At 39.8% G+C, this 21,634-nt stretch overlaps 1 protein-coding gene across 5 annotated transcripts in view; it reads left to right on the top strand.

Moving 5' to 3' along the window:
• Positions 1–21,634, top strand: part of FAM135B (family with sequence similarity 135 member B) — a 216,488-nt gene that overhangs the window by 179,881 nt on the left and 14,973 nt on the right. For 2 of the 5 annotated variants that reach the window (XM_050324912.1, XM_050324903.1), the window contains exons 8-17: positions 126–279; positions 2,892–2,941; positions 6,789–6,944; positions 9,016–9,089; positions 12,809–12,963; positions 13,986–16,038; positions 17,466–17,632; positions 18,785–18,876; positions 21,052–21,149; positions 21,452–21,603. In XM_050324912.1, the coding sequence (XP_050180869.1) occupies positions 126–279; positions 2,892–2,941; positions 6,789–6,944; positions 9,016–9,089; positions 12,809–12,963; positions 13,986–16,038; positions 17,466–17,632; positions 18,785–18,876; positions 21,052–21,149; positions 21,452–21,603 (3,151 nt within the window). The remainder of the gene's footprint in view (positions 1–125; positions 280–2,891; positions 2,942–6,788; positions 6,945–9,015; positions 9,090–12,808; positions 12,964–13,985; positions 16,039–17,465; positions 17,633–18,784; positions 18,877–21,051; positions 21,150–21,451; positions 21,604–21,634) is intronic. The other 3 variants (XM_050324921.1, XM_050324923.1, XM_050324933.1) reach the window with 3 other exon arrangements.

Below are 21,634 nucleotides of genomic sequence, written 5' to 3' on the forward strand. Positions count from 1 at the left end.
GTCCTATCACTATACCCCCTTGTAAAAAGAAATGAAAGGCTGTCCATAACTGAAACCTCTAGCACAAGTTGAGACCATAAATTTTAATCTCTGTATTTTATTTTCTTGATACTTTTGCTACACAGGGCAGCTTTTATGTCCCATCTGAAAACTGCATGCAGCATGCATACAAATGGCATAAGGACCTCTGTCTTCTGCTCTTGAATGCTCAAAGAGGACTTCACACGTACTACACCCTCATAATGAATGAGATTCCTGATTTACCACAGCTGAAGTTGGGTAAGTGAACAGACATTTAAAATCACTGAATATTTTACAGTGCTGCATTTTCAACACACATTTCAGTACCAAAATTCTTGGGTTGTTTGGAGAATTAAAAGGATTTTCATCTGTGTTTTCTGATAAGTGTTTATTTTGACACACTGTCAAAGATGACTGACTCCTCAGTTTATGTGGATCCTTTTATAGAATGTAGCCTGATGTGTAGAGGGACAAAATATTTTGATAAATTTCTCAAAATACTTGCCTTTCAGTGACTTTTTGCCTCAGTTGCATTTTGGAAAGTGGAAATTCCAGTTTTGAATGGCTATGAAATCTAAGGAAGACTTTAACATTTTTTTTCCTGAGTGAACATTTTTTTAAAAAAATTGAAAAGAAAAATCTGAAAGGTGATATGAGTGGTTTTGAATCTTATTCTTTTCTTTATAATTCACAATGTATTTATCCCTTGCCAATTACATCTTGGTCTTCAAAATCATTCTGATTTTCTTTCTAATTCAATTGTTTAATAGATTTTCTGGTTTTGGCAGAAGCTCTTTTTGGCTAGTCAGGCCTGTTAGGTCCAGTGTGAAAGTGCTGACTGGAGCTCTGTAATTTGTGTTTAGTCATCTTTGAAATGACAGCACGAGCTCCTATGAAAATGAGAGAATTTTCTGACTAATTCCTGCTCTCCCACCTGTTTCTTTAAATTCAGGAACTGTGGCCCATAATTTCTGCATTTTTGAGCCTTTGTATTTCTGTGTGCAGATTTTGAATTATCAGTTTGTTATACTGCAGAGATAATTGCATTAGAAGGGTCAATTGCATTGGCCAGCAGATTTTGAAAGGGAGTAAAATCCATTTTCCAGTATAGTGCTTGTATACAAGAACCATCAAACACAGTATATTATGCTTCACACACTTATGGACTTGATAGTGCCTATTTTCCACTCCATGTCTTGTTTCCCAACATATATTTCCCTTCAAGGTAGCCTAAAACTCATAGGGTGGTAAAAGCATATACTGTGTTACTCAATCCAGCTACGAGAGGAAAAAAAAGAAATAACATTTTAATTTGGAATTTATGAGCTCTCTGACAGAATACAATGTGCAACAAAGCTCCTGCTTCATGCATCTTAATTATCAGGCACATATAATAAAAGATTTGTGGCTCACTCTGACAGAGTTATAGGTGTCAGAGTTATGTTTGGTTGGTTGACCACAACTCCAGGACTGCCCCAGAGCACATACTGGCTTTCTAAATAAAATTTGTTTGAATTTCAAATGACTACTGCTACAGAGGCAGGCACTGCATTTGCAAACGTACTTCTTGCAACACATGCAAATTTGCTAAATTCAAATACCCTTTTCAGCCTCTTGAGCAGAGTGCTATTTGTATCATTTTATTCACAGTCTGAAAACCTACTGAAGATTTGATTTTAACACTGATCTTCTGATACCTGTTAGAAAACTCATTAAAAGATTCACGCAGTGGGAGGGATGTAAATCAAATTTTTATATCTGTCTCCTTACAACTATTGGAGTGAAACAGGCCCATTTAAAAATATGTTGTCTAATGCAGGTAATGCTTTCTGCTTTGGGATGGCATGAAATACATCTTGTAATTGCTATATTTACCCACTGACTAGGGGAAAAATGTAAATGACTCACTCAACTGTAACATCTATGTTGGTCAGATTAATCTCATCATAGGTTTCTACAGAAGTTTAAGATAAATCCAAGATAAATCTCTGCACACTTCCTTAATTATTTTTTCCTAGCTCCCTGAATAGTGTATTTAAAAAAAAAAAAAAAAGCTTAGTTTAGACATTAAAAATGGTAATGATTATTTCCCAAATTTTACCAGCTAAGATTAGGTCTTTTCAAGGCGGTCTGATCTTGGCCTGTCCTTTCCCATTTATTATTACTATTTGAGAAGAGTCATTTGGGCACTGGGGAGGGGATTGGCTTGTTGGTTCTTCTGCCTCGTTACTGCCTTTTTTTTTTTTTTTTTTTATGGATACTATTATAAAGTTCCACTTTGCAAAATCAAGCTGCCAAAGTTACAGAGTTGATTGATGTCCTCCTTTGCCTCATAGTCCATGGTGCATTTAAAGTGGAGTGTCCCTGTGCTGGATTCTCTCAGGACTGCATCAAAACACTGTTCCTTGCTGTAGGAGTAATAGGGTGCTTCAAACTTCACAAGGCAGTGCAGAGATGCCCAATCTTTTACTAGTCAAGCATCTGGTATCGCTGCACAGTCCTCTGTAACCACCACTTCTTGCACATCGTTTGCTCAGACTTTGCATTCAGTTCTGCAGTTGTTCATAAATACCAAAGGCTAATAAGAAAATGCCTAGCAAAAGAGAGAGCAGACAATGAAAAGCCAAATTCTGTTATCTTTGTCCTCATAACAACAACTTCTACTGGTTTAGTGGTCCAGGTTTCATGAGCAGAAGTTGCACCTGTACCAGTACAAGGTGTGTTGTGGAGTGCCCACACCCAAACAGGAACTTGCCTGTCAGGCAAGTGACAATTGACCGATTTCTCACATGAATAAACACCAGAGCATTAACATTTCACGTCTACTGTTCTCAAACCTGAAATTTTTCTTTGTTTCTTTTTTTCCCCAGAGGAGCTATCTGTGGAAGAGACGTTTTCCCAGCTTTGTATGGAGCTGCAGGTATTTTCTCCAGCAGAATCTGCCCATAAGATTTTCAGGTCCATTTTTCAAGTGCACTGAGACAGGCCAGTCACATATCAGAGCGGGGAAAAAGGAAACATGGTGCCATTAGAAAGTTTGTTTCTCTTCCACCAACTATTTCACATCATTTTGATTAGTCACATACAAGGTGTTCCCTGTCACTTTTAACAAGTCACCAGCTGGATTACTCTAACATCCTTCAGTGAGCCTAGCCCTGAGTATCAGTATGAAGAAAAAAATTATTTGGGGTAGGTTGCAATTACAGCTTTTCTACTGACAGGAGAAAAGATGCTTTGGCAGGTTGTACAACCATATATTTTCAAATAAAAATACCTAAAACTACAGGGAAGCTCATGGGAGGAAAAAAGTTATTTTGTTACAGAAGTGACTGAACTACTCTCTTGAACTTACTTCTACCAAGTTTATTTCAAGTGAGACATAGACAAGTCATCAGGGGTGCCAGGGAGGAGTGCAAGCAACAGCTGATCAGCAGAAAAAGTGTTTTAGAATCAGATACTTAATAGATTTTATTCATCACAGAGTCATAGAATCATTAAGGTTGGAAAAGACCTCCAAGATCATTGAGTCCAACCTCTGACCAAATATCACCATTCCCAGTAAACCATATCACAGAGTGCCACATCTACTCATTTTTTTAACAATTCCAGTTTTGATAACTCCATCCCTTCCCCAGGGAACTGAATTTGATAACAAAGAAGGAAGATGAGTCCAAACATAACAAGAAATCCATTTAAAATCATGTCATAAATTGTGCAGTAATGTTTGTTAACCATGGCTAAAAAAACTGAAATAAAAATTTATTAGTTTTAAGTCCTAACTTGGATAATTTTCAGGAAATCTCATTTCACATAAAATTGACTTAGATAAACAGAAGTTCAACTTTACTAGGTTTAGAAGCTGTAATGGTATAGGACAGACAACACAATTTAGAGTCTTCTTTGGACTGATTTTCTGAGTCTATGAAAGTCCAGTTTGGCTTGACATACATCAGAAAATTACATCATTTATTTCTCTGTATTTTCCATTTCCTGTCCAATTCTTCTTCCTAAAATCGTAATGATTTTTTTTTGCATGGTAGTATTAATAAAGCCAGTCTGCCTTGACTGGTGCTTGAAATTTGATGAGGAAAGTGTGGCAACAGATAGGGGAACAAAACAGCCAGAACAGCTGGTTCTATGGGTTTTCCTGTGTGGAAAATTTCCTGCAGGAAAATGTTTTGCCTTAGTCATAGGATGATGTTTTGCTATGTATCTATTTGATTATAAAGACAGTGAATATGCAGGGACTTGATACAGAGGTTGAGACCTTGCACAATATTGGTAGGACGTAGGTGCAGCCCTGACCATCTCTGAAGTGTCAGTGCATGGACCTCTGTGCTGTACAGATTAGTATTGCAGTGCTCTCCCTGTATTTTGCCTCTAGGAATATGTGAACTGAAACCAATTTTTTTTTTTTTTTTCCAGCAGAACATAAGAAAAGCAGTCATTTATAAAGGAAGAAAAAGCTATTAGAACCCATACAGAGAAAGGCCTGTGGGGTTAGTCTCCCATTACCACTGTGTTTCCAGAGCCCGGTCGATTTTTAAATTTAAATACAAATACAAAAAAAGAAAAAAAAAAAAAAGTGACTTTAACCTGACATGACTTTGTATTCAAACTGAGAACACAGCAGATGCTCAATATGGGAGAAAGTGGAAGGGAAATAGTTTTTCAATTGTGTGATTGATTGATTGATTGATTGATTGATTTATAAACAAAATAGGAAAAATAACTCCCCAAAAAGCCCTGTTAATTTGTTTTGTGTGACAGCATTGTTAAAACCAGAGTGTCCACCAGTGTGGGTTTTGAAAGCTGCAGCACAGGGCACAGCCTGGCAGCAGGTGTGGGGATGGAGTCAGACACAGCTGGTAATCTTTTTAATTGCTGGCTCTTACTGTGAGAAACAGTCCCTGGGATTTGACCTGTGTGTAGCAGTGCAGTAGAAGCAGGCATTCTTTTCCTTCCATTCTTCTTTCCATCTTTCCTTCTTCCTTCCTTCCATCCTTCCTCTCTGATGGGTTCATAAGTTTAAGAACCAATAAACTTGAAAAATAACCATCACACAACCACTCCTAAAATGACTTGCATTAATAATGTATCTTCCTTGAAGACTGAGCTTTCACTTTATGATGTAAGAAACTGGCTTAAAAAATTAAAAATTAACACTGAATCAGAGCATATAAAATTGGGTGCCATAAATAAAGTACTTCCCTGACTATGCAAATGGAAACCTTTAGGCAGGATCTTTTGTTTCCAATTATCCCCCTAATTTTTCTAGTACCAGAATGGATACTGGAGCTTGTGCCATTTTGGACTAGTTGTTAAAACAGAATAGCATCCAGGCAATGTAAACACAGTGACAATATCTGTGTTATCCACACACAAATTTTCTCTGCTTTTCTCACAGGCAAACAACTTGCTTTTTATCGTAGTTTAGTTTTCAGTGTCATAAATCTGGAAACTATCTGTATAATAAAACATGAAAAATAAGCAGGCTTTCAGCTGGATTGCGGTTCTAACTAAAAGAAAGACCTGATGAAGAGCTGATTGTACTATTTGGTATTATTTCTGAAGTATTTCTGGTATTATTAATGGTTTTATGGAAACACGTAGGGGCCATGGGAATAGACGAAAGCTCAGATCTGCACTCTGTTCCAAAACACAGAGGTAAAATGCAATTTCTGTCTCTCCTTACATTAGCAATTATAAACACACGTTGAGAGAATCAAGGTTGTTCGGCCTGGAGAAAAGAAAACTCCAGGGAGACTCCTTTAGCACCTTCCACTACCTAAAGGGGGTTACAGAAGAGCTGGAGAGGAACTTTTTACAGCAGTATGTAGTGTTAGGACAAGGGGATATGGCATTAAACTGACAGAGGGCAGGTTTAGATTAGACATTAGGTAGACATTTTTTACTGTGTGAATGGTGAGACACTGGCGCAGGTTGTCCAGAAAAACTGTGGATGCCTCATTCCTGGAAGTGTTCAGTGCCAGGTTTGCTGGGGCTCTCAGCAACATGGTCTAGTGGAATGTGTCCCTGCACTCGGCAGGAGGGTTGGAATGAGATGATCTTTAACTAAATCCATTCTATGACTGTGATTCTATGAAACTGTGAAAGCAGGAAGCCTGATGTGCAGAGACTTTGCTGCTGGCATGAGCTTTCTCACTGCAGAGCTTAAGCACAGAGTTGCAGCACACCTGGAGGGCACACAGGGTCCCAGCATATGTTAGTGTGGAAGAGAAGCAACAGCAGACTCTGGGGTGTCTGTTTCCATCATGTGTTGAGGACACAGTGTTTTGGGTTTGGTTTCTTATTCATTTCCCCCCGAGTTGCCCATCTGGCATCCTAATGTGACATGGCTGAGAAGGCTCCTTTTGCTAACAGAGATGGGTCATGGTTTATTATTTCAGAGCATTCAGCACCATCTGGTGGATAATTTGGAACCCACATTCTTTGATTTTTTTTCCTGTTTACTACATCTGCAGTAAACTGCCTGCAAAGATTGAGCCTGTTCCCACTTCTTGCTCTCCAACTGGGTAACTGAGAACCTTTGCACTAAAGTATGCAGCTTTTAAAGAGTAAAAGAAAAAGTCTTACCATCTTTATTTGGAGTAAAATAACCGAAAATCGTAGCTTTATTAATAATACTTCTAAATCTTGAGGAATTTTTGTTGTTGCTGTTGTTCCTAAAAGGACTTAATCCGACATAGAATTGATTCTTTTTCATAGCACTGTCTTGATGTCAGAATTTCCTTTCTCTCCTCCAGCTGCTGAGCAATCCAGAAAAGATAGCAGAACAGATAAGCAAGGACCTTGCCTGGCTTTGTTCTCACCTCCTGACCCTGTGGACCCAGTTCCTAGAGGTGGCAACGCTTCATCCAGAAGTCACAGCTTATCTGACTCAGGAACATCATATGCTAAGGGTAATGATAAGCAAGTTCAGTAATGGTCTTCCCCTGACAGGCATTAATTCTTTATCTAGATGTATATTTCCAATAAAATTCTGCCTATATGAGTATTTATGGGAAATGGGGTGAGCGGGACAAGAGGCAAAGAAGTGAAGCCCAGGATCTGAAATTACAGATTTCAATTTCTGGAATGAACACTTGTTGCCTTTGTGCAACTTGGGATCCTACTTAAAATGAGTGCACTTCAAACACCAGAATTAGACAAGGAGGTGGGTGGGAAGAGGTAGATATCACCTGTACTTGTCAGATATCCATAAATCATAAGAGTTTGTTTTAAGAGTCACAAACATTAAAGTGACAAATAACCAAAAATATGATTTTATCTCAACTACTTCCACAAAACTACCATGAAGAATATAGATTTGTTCTCTTATCTTTGTCACATACATATATATATAGCTATTTGCCTTTTTCTCAGTGAGGTGCACACAAGCAAAATACTAACATTGCTGATGTTGAAATTGCTTCTTGTACTTGGTAATAAAGAAAGCACAAAAACAGTTGTGATTTGAGTTAATGTTGTCAGATCTGCTTATCTGATTAGTTCAGCAAGTACTTTGTCTTTCATTAGGATGTCCTTGGTTATTGACCAGACATCAGTTCAGCACATCCCCTGAGCTGAACTCGGTCTGATCTAATCATTAGAGTAGTGACAATAGGGAAAAGGGCAGGATTCACCTTGCTTAGCTTTAGGAGTGTGTAATGAAGGTATTGACATCTCGGCTTATGTTTTCACTCCTGTCAAAGTTAGTGGAGGTCTGCTGACTCTCCAGAGTGACCAGAACAACCCTCCAGTTTCTCTCCCCAAGAACAAGGTTAAGCTGGTTGCCCTGGTTAGTCTGACTAGGTCTGCCTTGACTCTGGGAGGACCTGGGTGTTTTTCAGCCAAGGGACCCAACTCTGTACGCTCCCAGCTCCAGCAAGTTGGATCCCAGCCTGTGGTTCCTTCCAGCCTCGACTGATGCCTACTACCTGCTTGACCTTTGTCAAATTACATACCCTTGTATGCTCCACATAAATTGTTCTTTCACACATAAACGGTGTGTAATTATACTTTTCCAGCTCTGGAAAACACTTTGAGAGCCCCGGATGAAAATTCCTACTATTAAGATACAGTGATTTGAAGTGATTCTAGTCCTTTTTTTCAGAAAGACCATTTGTGAAAGCACAGCTGGGGTTTAGGGAGAGGCTGAGATGCTGTGACATATGCTTTTTTCTGCAATTTTCTGTCATTGTAACAGAGGTCACTTTTACAATTACTGTTAGGAATGTATGGGCTGCAGTTTAACAGCTCAGTACATTTGATTGCATATTATGCTTGATACATTTAAACTCAAAGCTTATTCCAGAGGCAGATGACAGCACTGAGTTTTTTATAGCTTATTTCACACTCTGTGCTCTGCCAGCCACTTCAGATCCATGGCTCTTTTGTAATTGATTATCCAACACTGAACAGATCTAATGCCCATGAAGGGGTTTGAAGAGCTCTCATTTTGTAAGCATCATGACATAGGCAGGTGTGTTTCTACCATGATAGGGCTTATTCTCCTCTGGACTGATATGTATGACTTCTTTTGCTGTCTTGATGGTTTGAAAGTCACTGTGAGTCACTGTGGATATTCCCACAGAGGAGACAATCAATTGTTCTAATTTAGTTGTTGCTTCACTAATGATGTACAATTTTCATACTGGGAAAGGAAGAAATCTTCCCTACTTTAAGAACATGGAGGGAAATGGTAAATTTCCCAGCTTTTAGAAAATTAGTCAGAAGATGCAGATAACCAAATTTTGATTTATTTTCAAGGGACACTTCTTACCTCACAGCAAAATATGCAACAACATCAGCTGCCTTGTACTGGACTGGGAAATTGAAGCAAAATTGAACTCTTTGGTTTTTTCTGTCAACAGAATGGTGCTACCACAGTGAGGAATCTGGTCCTGGCAGTCACTGCTCTGTTATTAGACTCGTTGTACTTGGAACCTTTCAGCAGATCTTAGGTTTAACTTGTGTGTTTCTCCCTCTCAGGTGAGGAGATTCTCAGAAGCCTTCTTCTACACTGAGCACCAGAAACCTGCTGTGCTCACATTCCAGGAAGGCTTGTAAGTAACCCACTAACCCTCCCCTGTCACTGGAATTACTGAAAATTTACTTTAAAATGTTTTGCAGTGAAGATTGAGGTATTTTTCTGCTGGATATGGAGGAGTTTAGTTTGAGAGAAGTCAGTGGCTCTGTTTTAGCTCCATATTGTAAAACACTCGAAATGAGTTTCAAAAGTAAGTGACTCTGATCAGACCCCAGAAAGAATTAATTTCAAGCTTCATATATACATATATTCCTTTCTTCAATTAAATTCCTGAACCAAATCCACCAGATCCAGCAGGGACAGTTTAATGGGAAACAACTACTGGGAAGAAACAAATCCTAACATTTACAAATTCTCTCTTTACGGACCTTATTATACATTTCTGGGGTAGACAGTCATGGATTTCTTTTGATGTTTAGTCCAGCCCTACTTTCTATAGCAGAAAGGATATTTAAATGTCAACAGGAGTATTAAACAGCCAATGCAAAGCTGTGGATGTTCAGTAGATGCAGCAGTGGAGGGCAGGAATGGGGAATACCTACTATATTAGCAGGAGAAAACATGGGTGTGATATGATTTCAGGGCTGATAATGAATTGACCAAGAACCAATTACATAAAACAGACAAGGATGTGGAACTGGGCTGCATTCATAAAAATATACCCTAAAACACTGGCAATGTAAATATTTCCCTCTGCTGGACACTTCGTGCTTGCAACCAAGTAGGGCAGCACGTGGAGCCAGTTTTAAAGCTGCACGAGGGCAAATTTTGCCCTTAGTTTTAGCCAATGGTCCAAAGTGGAGCACATGGATAATACTCAGGACCTGACACCTGAAGGCAGAGTTCAAAGAAAGATCCTTAGATTTGAATTTCTGAGTAATGAGGAATGTCCAGACTGTTTGTCTGCTGAAACAGCCTGTCACCATGGGGGGACCACAGCATTGCCAGTGTGGAAACCCATCTTTCAGAAGGGGTTTAAAGGCCGTGACATCAGCTCTGCCACAATTATGAGGCTTAAGTGAGACATTTGCTTCTGACCCAGTGCAAAGAAGAAAATTGCTTTCTCAGAGCTGTCACTGGGGACATTAAAGCTGATTCAGTGTTGATGGAAAGGGATGTGACTTCATTAGTGGGTGAGTTGTACAAGGATACCTTGTTCTGCCAAATTAGAACAGCACCAGGGCTGCAGGTGCCCAGCTGTGTTCACTTGCTTCTCCCACGTCAGGATTTTAGTGAGCTGTGTACAAGGAAAACCCCCATGTCAAGATCCTGGGGTGAAGGCACAGACACTCATGGCCCCATTCAAACAAACATGACCCTGCACAGGAGGAAGCCTAATTGCATGAAGTGCTTTTATTTCTCCAGGCAGCCACAGGACTAGCCTATTTCCTACATATAAACATAATGTTTTTCTGAATGATTATCAAGGAGACTCAGTAAAAAAAAAAGTAAAATTGTTTAAAAAATTAAAAATTGGTCTGTGTAGTAAATTCAGTCTATATAGGCCTTGTGGCAGAGCCATGTTTTCTTTTTGAATTTGCTAGATGATATAGTTGGAAAAACAGTCTTAATTGTCAGATTACTATTAAGGTTGTGGGTGGTAGTAGTATTAGTTGGGTTCACAGAGTCTCCAGTGGAGATCTGTGCTCAGTGTGCCAGGTGCTGTACAGCCACCTCGAGTAGTAACAGTTTTTTCCCCCAGTTCTTTCTTCCTTCTTACCACATTAGAGCTGGGTTGTGCCTCCTATACTCTTGTGAGTTTGTGTGAGGCCGTGCACCTACATGTCTGGTAGCATTTGACTGGTTAAACACACCATTTCCAATATGCTGGGTATTGGCTAGGGTGGAGGCCTCTATCAGGTGATATATCCTCCCTAGATTTACAGACAAAAATGCTTTTATTCACTCCTTTTGATATCAATTATTTGTCTTTTTCACAGGGGCATGTAATAATCAGGCAGGGGGTAATGGCTTTAAGATGAAGGACAGTAATCTCAGATTAGATATTAGGAAGAAATTCTTCCCTGTGAGAGTGTTGAGGCAGTGGAACAGGTTACCTAGAGAAGTTGTGGATGCCTCATCCCTGGAAGTGTTCAAAGCCAGGCTGGATGGGGCTCTAAGCAACCTGGTCTGGTGTTCCTGCCAGTGGCAAGGGGCTGGAATGAGATGATCTTTAAGGTCCCTTCAAACCCAAACCAGTCTATGATTCTATTAATTAACATGTCAGTGATAAACTTATTGGGGTGCTAAAAGTTAACTCCAAACACCCAGGTGTTACTGCCAGCAAAAATGATCAGCTGTCTTTTGGAGGCTCCTGTCTGAGTCATGTTTTAGAAACCAATGACTTGTTTATCTCTGACTAAAAAATAACCTGTCTACAAGTAAGAACAAATGACAGATAGCAATAATTATGATCTGAAGTTGGAGCTGATATCCTGCTCTGAATAAATTATTTGTGTCTGGACATAGGAAACTTCCATTCTGGCATGAATTCCAAACCTGCTGTTTGAGTTTTGGTTCATAGTGTGTGAAGTGCATTTTTACAGTTAACTACCACTTGATAACCTGCCTTTTACCAATGCTAATCTGAAGTATTGCCCCTGCACTGTCCTATGGGATCTGTGCAGATTTACTTTCAGCTGACCATCCATGAAAGGCTTGTTGCCTTCCTCTTCGTATTTGATGCATTTCCAATTTTTTTTTTTGAGACAGATGTTTAAATAAGAAAGCTCATCAGGATTAAAATTTATTGTATTTATTAAAGCTGAACACACTTTCCTGTTCCAGTTTAATGTCACATTCACTGATGAGAGCCTGGTAGCATTTTGTGTGGCCCAAATGACAGAAACAGACAGGGACCTACAAGAAAGCTGAAGACGGACTTTTTACAAGGGCATGTAGTAATAGGGCGAGGACAAGAGGCTTCAAACTGAAAGAGAGTAGGTTTACATTAGATATTAGGAGGAAATTCTTTAGTGTGAATGTGGTGAGGCACTGGAAGAAGTTGTTCAGAGAAGTTGTGGGTACCCTATCTCTGGACTTGTTTAAGGCCAGGCTGAGCAACCTGATCTAGTGGAAGGTGTCCCTGCCCATGTCAAGGGGGTTGGAACTGGATGATCTTTAAGGTCCTTTCCAACCCAAATCATTCTATGATTCTATAACTCCAGCTCTACCAACAGACAGTGGCTGAACTGATGTATCTTAGCTCTTCCAGATGTGTATGTGTGTGAGATACCACAGTGCTCTGACATCTGGTACAAGTGAGACAGAGGGCCTGCCATGCATCTTCTTGGCTTTGTTCCTCCCTGTGCTGCTCAACCAAATTTTCGATTATTGCTTCCTGCATCTGGGTTTTGAAACTCTGACTTCAGCCAGAGTGACAGACCTTGTTTCCTGACCAGAAAGCCAGCTGAGTGATCCTGTCCCAGCCAGCAACTGTGACCCCTGGGAGGACAGCAATGCGTTATGGCAGCTAACAGGAGCCTGTGGCAGTGGCACCTGGGACAGTTTAAAAAATACTGAGGTCTTAAATAAGGAATTGTGCAAGCTGTAGGTATTTCTAACTGAGAGATCCAATTGTCCTGGGAGGACTGGGTATCTCCTATCATGCATCTTCTCTCTCCTTTTGAGGACATTGACTCTGTCCTCTGCCTGCATATCGGGGCTTGCAGGAGCAATGGAGAGACGGCAGAGTAACTACTCAAACCCTCAATTTGTTTTGTGCTTTGCTGCCAGGATCCAAAGCCACGCACAGATTTCTACAGAAATTCGTAACTCGGAGTATTTCACCAGCATGCCCCCGCTGCCGGCAGAATGCCTCGACATCGACGGGGACTGGAACACTCTCCCAGTTATCTTTGAAGACAGGTACATGGATATGCCTTGCAAAGGTGAGTGAAACACCACAAGGTGCAGCTTCCTGAGACAGCTTGAACTGAGGGAGTTTTGCTGTCCCAGCCCATGATAAGCCATCTCACATCCCTTGTGCTGAGCTTAGAAGACAGTGTGGCCTCCTAAGTAATTCAGCTGAATTCTTCTGGTTTCCATAATAGGAAACTAGAGTATTTCCTTCATATTTTTCATTTGTTTTGTTAAAACAGGCAAAAGCTAGAAAGAAAAGTACATTGTTTGGATTTTTGTTATAGTACAAATTTAAAGGCAAAACACTATGACTGTTATCCCCACTGTGACATCTAGTGGTAAGAAATCTCAGAACAAAGAGACACAGTTCGACTGTACAGCTCAACACTTTCCTGAAAGGCAGCATTGCCTTTCAAAAAATATTTTGCGCTTGATTGCCCAAATCAAAAATTTTAATTAAGAAATTATATAACTATGTGGATTTTTTAGTAAAACCTCAGACTTCAATACCTTTGTCTTTTAACTCAACCATTAACAAGGAAGCAATATGGATTAATATTATAGGTCACCATAGTCTAGTGAACATAACCTGTAGTACAAAATTTCCACATTTCCACAGTTAATATACTGCCTAAATTTTGATAATGGTTTTTATAGATATTTAAATTATTAAACTGAGTATTAAACTGCTTCAAAAGTAAGAGCTATACTGTGGACAATGTCAAATGACAGCAGGAATAAAAAGAAGTATCAGCTTTGTTTCACTTATCTGTGCTTTAAAAATTAAGAATTTATGTACAGTTGTACTGAGGAAAGTGTATTTTACTGCTACTGTTTTCTTTGGCCTAATAAAAACTGTTCAGTGAGTATAATTCTAGTTACATGCACTCTGGCATATGAATTTGTAGTCTACCTTGTTATATATGTATAATTTACATAATATAAATATATACAGCATAATTTTTTAGGCCTTAAAATCACTTTTAAAAGTCCCATATCGCTTTGTTGTGTTCTTACAGGTGCTACTACTATTTTTCTTTTTTTCTTTCAGATCAGAATTTGGAAATTTTCTCAGATTTCGAGGTTCCTGCAAATACTCAAATGGATGTAATAGATGAAAATGAAGACTGTGCATCCAATGATGCCACTGCAGTAATAAAAGGAGACTTTGGGAAAGGTACTCCACTAATACATGACAGGATAAACAGGAATCCCTCATGCCTATACAGCAGTACTGAAGGTGCTGCTGAGGGTTTAAACCAGCACTCCACATCTCAGGTATGTACAGCTAACAAAGAAGGCCAAAGGAAACCTGAAAATATTTTTGTTTCAAGAAGGGAAACTGTCTCTGACTCAGAGCCAGGCAATACAGAACACATGCCAGGAGACTTTGAAACACCCAAGGAAGTTTTATTATTAAAAGATAATAGTCTTGGGGAAGATGTAACTTGTGGAGACACAAAACCTAGCAATAAGGACTCTCACAAAAGTGAGCCTGTGTTAATTGTCAGTGGTCAGTATGAGTGTGGAGCGTGTGGAACTGATGGCTCAGAAGACAGGACTGAAATACATGAAATAGATGAATCTGGTCATCCTGAGAATAATTTCACTTCGTCTGAGCTTGCACTGAATGAGTTGACCAGTCTTGAAAAACCAGAGGATCCGGACACCAAGACTCATCTGCCTGTTTTGAAACCTTTGCCCTCACACTGCTTTGAAGTGAAATCGCTCACAAAGGAGCAGCGGGGTGAGGAGAGCGAAGAGTTTACCCTCATGTCAGGGGCCATTAAAAGATCTTCCTCTATAATATCTGATTCAGGCATTGAAAGTGAACCAAGCTCAGTGGCGTGGTCCGACGCTCGGAGTCGGGCGCTGGAGCTGCCCAGTGATCGAGAGATCCTGCACCACTTGGTCCGGAGGCACGCCATCCACCGAAACTCCCTGGAGGGTGGCCACACGGAAAGCAACACCAGCTTGCCCAGCGGGATCCAAGCATCACTCACATCCATCAGCTCTTTGCCTTTTGAAGAAGAGGAGCGGGAAGTCGAGCTCACCAAACTGACAAAATCTGTCTCAGCTCCTCAGATCAGCAGCCCGGAAGAGCCCACGGAGGAGGTGGATATATCCAAACACAGTGAGGCAACCTTGGGAGACCAAAACTCAAAAAGCTGCATGGAAACAGAGGGTGAAGACCAGAAATTAATGATGGACTCTTCTGAGTGTCAAATCACCACTGAAAGTGGACAAATAGAGCCAAGACGACATCCCAAGCCTCTCCTCAAACACAGTAGCAGTAACACTGAGTTAAAAGGGGAGGAGGAGAAAGGTTTTCCAGAGACTTGCTGTAGTTTGGAAAATGAAAGGCCACCCCTTTGTCCAAAGCAGCTCCAAGAAAATGTCTCTGAGAGCCAGTCACTGGAGAGCAATGGTGAGTGCAGCTTAAAAACACCAAGGGCTTGTAATTACTTGGACCAAAATATAGATAAGTCTGACACATGCATTAAGGATCTAAAGGATAAACTTAAGCTGGACAGTTTAAAAATACAACAGGGCTTCTCCAATAGTAGAATTTCAAGAGAGAAGAGTTTCTCTCAAAGTGTAAAGGTGGTACCAGATTTGTGCTATCCCATTACAGCTCCGTCAGAGACCTCCACTGAATTTGGCTCGCTGCAAGGAGAGTGTGGCAGCTCTCTTGCTGCTGAGAGCCCAGCAGTATGTGCAGAAATGCAGGTGTTACAAGAAATAGAGCTCAATGACTCACCTGCCCCAGCAGACCCTGCAGCAGGGTCCTACCAGGCTGAACATCCTCAGGAACCCAACAGCCAAGAGCATAAACTTGTAGCGAACGGCACCGGGTTTCCTTTGGCAGCGGCGGAGGGAGTAGCCCTGGAAAGCAGAAAGGCTGCTGATGTGGTTAACCTGTCAGTCTCTTGCACAGCCACGTGTCTTCCCTTCTCTTCCGTGCTCAAAGAGACCCCTGCCATGGTCGGCCTCTCTGCAAAGCAGGCTGTGATCCCTATCACGCGCCAGCCCCTGGGCTCCTTCGGAGTTGTCTCTTCTAATTCTGATGAGGTGGACGAAGAGATGAACGAAAGGATGCTGAAGTAAGAATGTCTAATTACTTCATTATTGTAACTGTAATGCCAAGAGACCCTGGCAAAGTTCAGGACCCTAATACATTAGGCACACAGTAACCTTGCACTTGAGACAGTTGCCTGAGGAATTTCAGTATAAATAATCCAAATAGACAAATGTTTTGTATAGAATGAATTATCTAAATAGACAGGAAGGATGAAAACACAGAGAGACCAAGATTTTCAAAGACTAAACAGATTGGCACACTACCACATGTACACTTCTATTATATTTTGGTGTCTCTGCTGTGCTGAGTGCAACAGTAACACTGGAATTTCTCAACCCATTCAGTGTTCCAAAATGTTGGAGCTGTCTGCATGTGCATTCCTTTGAAAGGCAAAGGTTTTTTTTTATTCTTTTGAAAGCATTTTGAGGTTTGTTTTATACACCATGCTGTAAGTCCTGTCTATTTTAAGCACAAAATTTGTTTCTTATTTGTGAAACAGAACACTTAAGCATGTATTCATGCACATGAATCAAAGACCTCCACATCCATCACCCAAAAACTAGTTTTTTCATTCTCATGTCCCTTAAAATTTAGTTTACTTGATGTAAGTAAATGCTTGTTATTGGACTAATTGATCTTAGAGGTCTTTTCCAACCTTAATGATTCTATAAGTGGCCTTAAGCTGTCCCCAAGATTTGAAGCTTTGTATCTCCTAATTTGATCCATCCCATTTTTCTCCCTAATTCTACATTTATGTTGTGTCTATTAATTTCTAAAAGCTCTGGATAAGTTTTGCTAAGTCAAAAGCCCACTGAAGAGTTTTTCATCTTCAACCAGCAGAATGCTTCAGGGTGAATTCAGGTGTCACACTTTGTACCTTTAATAGGAAAGGGGCTAGTTTAATTTTTTGAGCACTGAGCTGATCTTCCTCTAAATGCTACAAAATGTTTGGAAAAGGAAACAAAGAACCAAACCAAACCAACAATATCTATCATATGAGGTGCATCTTTTAACTCTAGTCTGAGAAAGGGAGAGAACACATTCTACCTGACTATAAATGCATCTGATGCTAGTGAAATGACACATTTTTTATTTCATTATCTATAAGGCCAATGACACTGTTAAGATGCAAAATTGTTAATTCTGTATCTTAGTCTCATTGTGACAAGCTACCAGAAAATTATTTTTTCACTACTCTTTCATTCCTCTGGCAGGTGTAAGGTGCTAATGCACTTTAGCTATTCCCTGTATTTAACCAAGTTACTTAGAAACAAACTTTCTTCCCTGCATCCTGATTTCATTCAGTCCTAACAGACAAAGAAGAGTATCCAGGTCTCTACTTGAAAGCTGCAAACATAACTTCTTGCAAATACAAGCCTTCTCATTTCTAGTTTGAAGGTTTGTTGTTGAACACCCAGTTCTATTGTGATTAATTAATGTATTCTCCAGTTTTTATCAGGCCAAAGAAAAATTTAAAAAAGAAATGAAGATTGAAGGATTTCTGTACAGTGACTTATCTGTACTAGCTTCTGATATCCCATATTTTCCACCAGAGGAAGAGGAAGAAAATTTAGAAGATGGAATTCACCTGGTTGTGTGTGTCCATGGATTGGATGGTAAGGCCAGGAGGAATTACTGTTTGTAAGTAATTTTGGAGTAAATTAAAAAAAAAGACAGATGTTCAGCAAGTATGAAAGAATGGGAAGTTTAAGTATTTCTCTTAGCTAAGTATTTATTCCTTACTATGCTATGTGGTTCATTGTAATAAAAGACCTAAGGGAATATGAAATATTTGGGCTAAGAAATGGGGGGCTGTTTGGTTATGTTTAAATAGAATTTTACACCAAAGCATATCAGTCCTCCTGTGTACAGAAGTTCATTACAGTAACTTCTTGCAGTATGTCACCAGGAGGAAAAAAATATTTAACCCCCCAAAACATTGTTATAGGGAAGAGAGTGGCTGGTGTTAGAAAGTGGGAGAATAAAAATCATTATTCACTGCAGAGGAAGCAGATCTTGGAATTTTTTTACATATGTGCTTTCTGAGAAGAAAACAGTTACGTTAAATGTGAAGCTTCTTTTGTCAAATTCTTCATATTAACGGGAAAAATGTAGATTTTAACCTTGAAACTACAGAGAAGGAGAGGTAGAAACTCTGAAATCTCAAAAAAATGGAAAACAAACACTTACTGGCTTGAGCAAGGACTGTTTGCAATTGGATATCTCAGTGGCAGGAATGGCCTCCTCATGAGGTGGCCGTACCTGCTTTTCCAACAAAATATTTCGGGAGGCTTTGGAATTTCCAAGTATGGAATGGGGTATCTCTCTAAATATTAGGAACCTGAGAGTATTTCAGCACCATCTCTAGTTGTGAATACACAGAGATGGGCTACTCTCCATCTGCAGGTACAGCCCTGTAGCCCAGCAAGTGGCAAGGTGTCCCTGGGGGCCACACCATCTGTGAAGATGGAAGGACAGACCTCAGCTTGTTGTCTTTTTCGTCCTACCTCTGCTGTTCAGCAAATAGAAGACAGAGTTATTCTGGGCCTGATCTTTGCCCCTTTTTTCCCACAGCAGCAAGCGAGGTCCAGCCCACCTGGGACAGGCTGTGGGTGTTCTTGCTCTCCCCCTGTTTCAATGCATGGTGTGATAACCTTCTTATCAGCACTTAGCAAGAGCTCCCTGGTGTCAAGGTTGTTGTGTTAAATTGACTCTGTACCTGTTATTTTTCCTTTGAATTGCATTTATAAAATGCCTTTTATTTCCAGGTAACAGTGCAGATCTGCGCCTGGTAAAGACTTTTATAGAACTGGGACTTCCCGGTGGAAAACTGGACTTCCTAATGTCTGAAAGAAATCAGGTAGTACAGAACTAATTTCTGTCTTCCTTTAGATTGCCGAAACAGGGCCTTTACCAAAAGCCTTTTCAACAGCTGAATGAACCAAAAGCACTGGTGAATTCAGGGAATTTTATGTAGCATTTAGTGCAAAAGCCTGGTCCTATTACTGTCTAATTTGATAGGGTGTTCAAACCTATTGGAAAATATTCCTGGCACTAAAGTGAAAGGCAATGACATTAGCAGTAATAGGGCTAGACCTTAGAGGAAGAAAATGGATTTTTCCTGTCAGTTTGCAAACTTGGCAGCCTGGTGCCTCTGCAACACCGCACAGATGGAAAGCAGCAAGTTTAGTGATGGTAAATTCTCTGGAGGATGTCGAATATCCAGCAGGTGTTGTCAGCTCCCTTTGCTGCATCAGCCATTGTTTCTCCTGTTGTTATGTTTGTGAGATTTATTTCCTTGAATGATAAAGAAATGTCTTCCAGAAAAATTGATTGCTGGTCTAGGCAGAGAAACTGAAATGAATCCTGTGCTTTGCTCTGCAATGAACACATATTTATGACACAAAGGTCTAACTTTATGCACAAGATAAGGATTTCCAGTGCCCAGTCAGAAACATTATTCTGATTTATAAGCTGCTGAGAAACTTGAGTCAAAACTTTCCAACCTTCTTTGTTCAACAGCTTTTATATTTTGAAGTGGCTGGTTGGGCTCAGTCTGTGAACTTACCACCTTCCAGCTCACATCCCTGTCATCAGTAGACCTGCACACTGAATGTAAGCAAGGTGAAATAAGTGAGACCACTTCATACTTCCATCAAAACCTCTTCTCAGAGAAGAGAATGTTTTCAGGAGAATAAAAAATCGTACAGTATCTATACTTAACATTATCCAGAGCCCATTAGGGGAACTATTTAGAGGTCTTGTAGTGTGTTAAGGTGGGGAAATTCTCACAGCACTGGAAATAGAACCTGGGTGGTTTGATGACTATTTTGGTGCTGCAAAGCATTCCATCGCTGTTTTTTCCTTTCTCTGAGAACCACACTGAAAATGACTCAAGAAATCCGTCATTTAGTTGCTTTACCTTACAGAGGAAAATGCAAATCACTCATTTTAGGCATTCATTTGTGATGCATGTGAAAAGCTCAGTCAGGCTGAAATGATAGGAAAGGATGGAGGTATAGCCAGGTGAAATATGAAGCTTGATGCGCTTTGTTTATGATTGACGTTCAGGTTGATGTTCTTCCACTTTTGAACAACCTGAAAGGTTTGGGATAATGAGCCTAGAAAGAAATCATTAATTATCAATGCAAACAAAACAAACAGGCAGAAGGTTAGTGGACTGTTTGTAGGTTATGAGAACATTTATTTTAAGTCTCTGTTGAAAAGTGAATACGCTCATGTTTTCCTCTGTAAGAGCTGCAATTAGCAAGATGAGTTGTGTCACAAAAGCATTAATTACTGATATGTTTCAAAAGCATTAATTACTGATATGTTTTACTGAATAGCTGTTCCAACATTTGATGATTGTTTTTGTGGCATCTCATTAGTTATGAATTTGATTTAGAGCCCTGTTGAATTGCCAAATGACACAGTTCTGAGTAAGATCTGCCTGTAATTGTATAGACTGGACAATATATTATTTGTTTTATTGTCTCACAATTGGCAGTACTGTTGCAAGCAACAAATTGTTTGCTTCTCTAAACTCATTCTCTTTCTGATGGCTGTTGAATAACAAATGCACAGCATTTGATTAAGATGGCCAAATAATTTCATGATGACATCCTGATCATCAGCATAACTCTCATGTCAGCACATAATGCTGTAAACTGTTTTATCGCTGTAATCTGTTGAATCCCAAATGCCAAAAGCTATTCTTCCATGTGCAGAGTCTGATATCTAGAACAGCTGAGCATTAACAGCCATCACCAGTATCAAGTCAGGCTGCTTTAGCATCTTTAGCACCATACTTACGATTGTGGAGTCACTCTAAAATCTCTTTCAAAGGAGAACTTCAGTTTTTTAGAAGACCTAGAGATTAAGAAAAATCCCCCTTTTTCACCCTTGAGAATGTATAAAGAAAATTTACATGGGTTATTAATTTACATTTCTCCTTGCATTTTACTTTGGAAAAAAACATCTATCTGCAATTAGTGCAGTTTATTTTAATTCACTAACTCATTTCATTTTTCACCAGACTGACACTTTTGCTGATTTCGATACAATGACTGACCGATTATTGGATGAAATTATTCAGCATATCCAGTTGTACAACCTCTCCATATCCCGAATAAGGTAAGCCTTATGGTAGTTAATAGTCTGTAACTTTTTGAGTTACGTGAGCAACACTCAGTGAAATTAGCTTTTCCTAAAGTGCTCTATGTTGAAAACCACAGAATCAGTGAGACTAATTTTTACATTGTTATAGATGAAAGAGCATCTTGTAGGCTGAAAAAACCCATGAAATGATAGCTAAAGGACTAACTGATAACTAAGTGAAACAGTCCCTCGCAAGAGCAATTTGTGCCATCCTTATGTTTAATTTAAAGAAAATACAGATGGGTTTTGTCTTACTGTAATTCTTTTTTTCCCGACAGTTTTATTGGACATTCCCTTGGTAACGTCATCATTCGATCTGTACTAACTCGGCCCAGGTTTCGCTATTACCTCAACAAGTTACACACCTTCCTGTCCCTCTCTGGCCCTCACCTGGGAACCCTCTACAACAACAGCACTTTGGTTAGTACAGGTAAGAGCTGGTGGGATAGCTGTGACTGCCT

This window comes from Myiozetetes cayanensis, unplaced genomic scaffold, assembly GCF_022539395.1.
Source record: "Myiozetetes cayanensis isolate MyiCay16 unplaced genomic scaffold, myiCay2020 scf1, whole genome shotgun sequence".
NCBI lineage: Eukaryota > Metazoa > Chordata > Aves > Passeriformes > Tyrannidae > Myiozetetes > Myiozetetes cayanensis.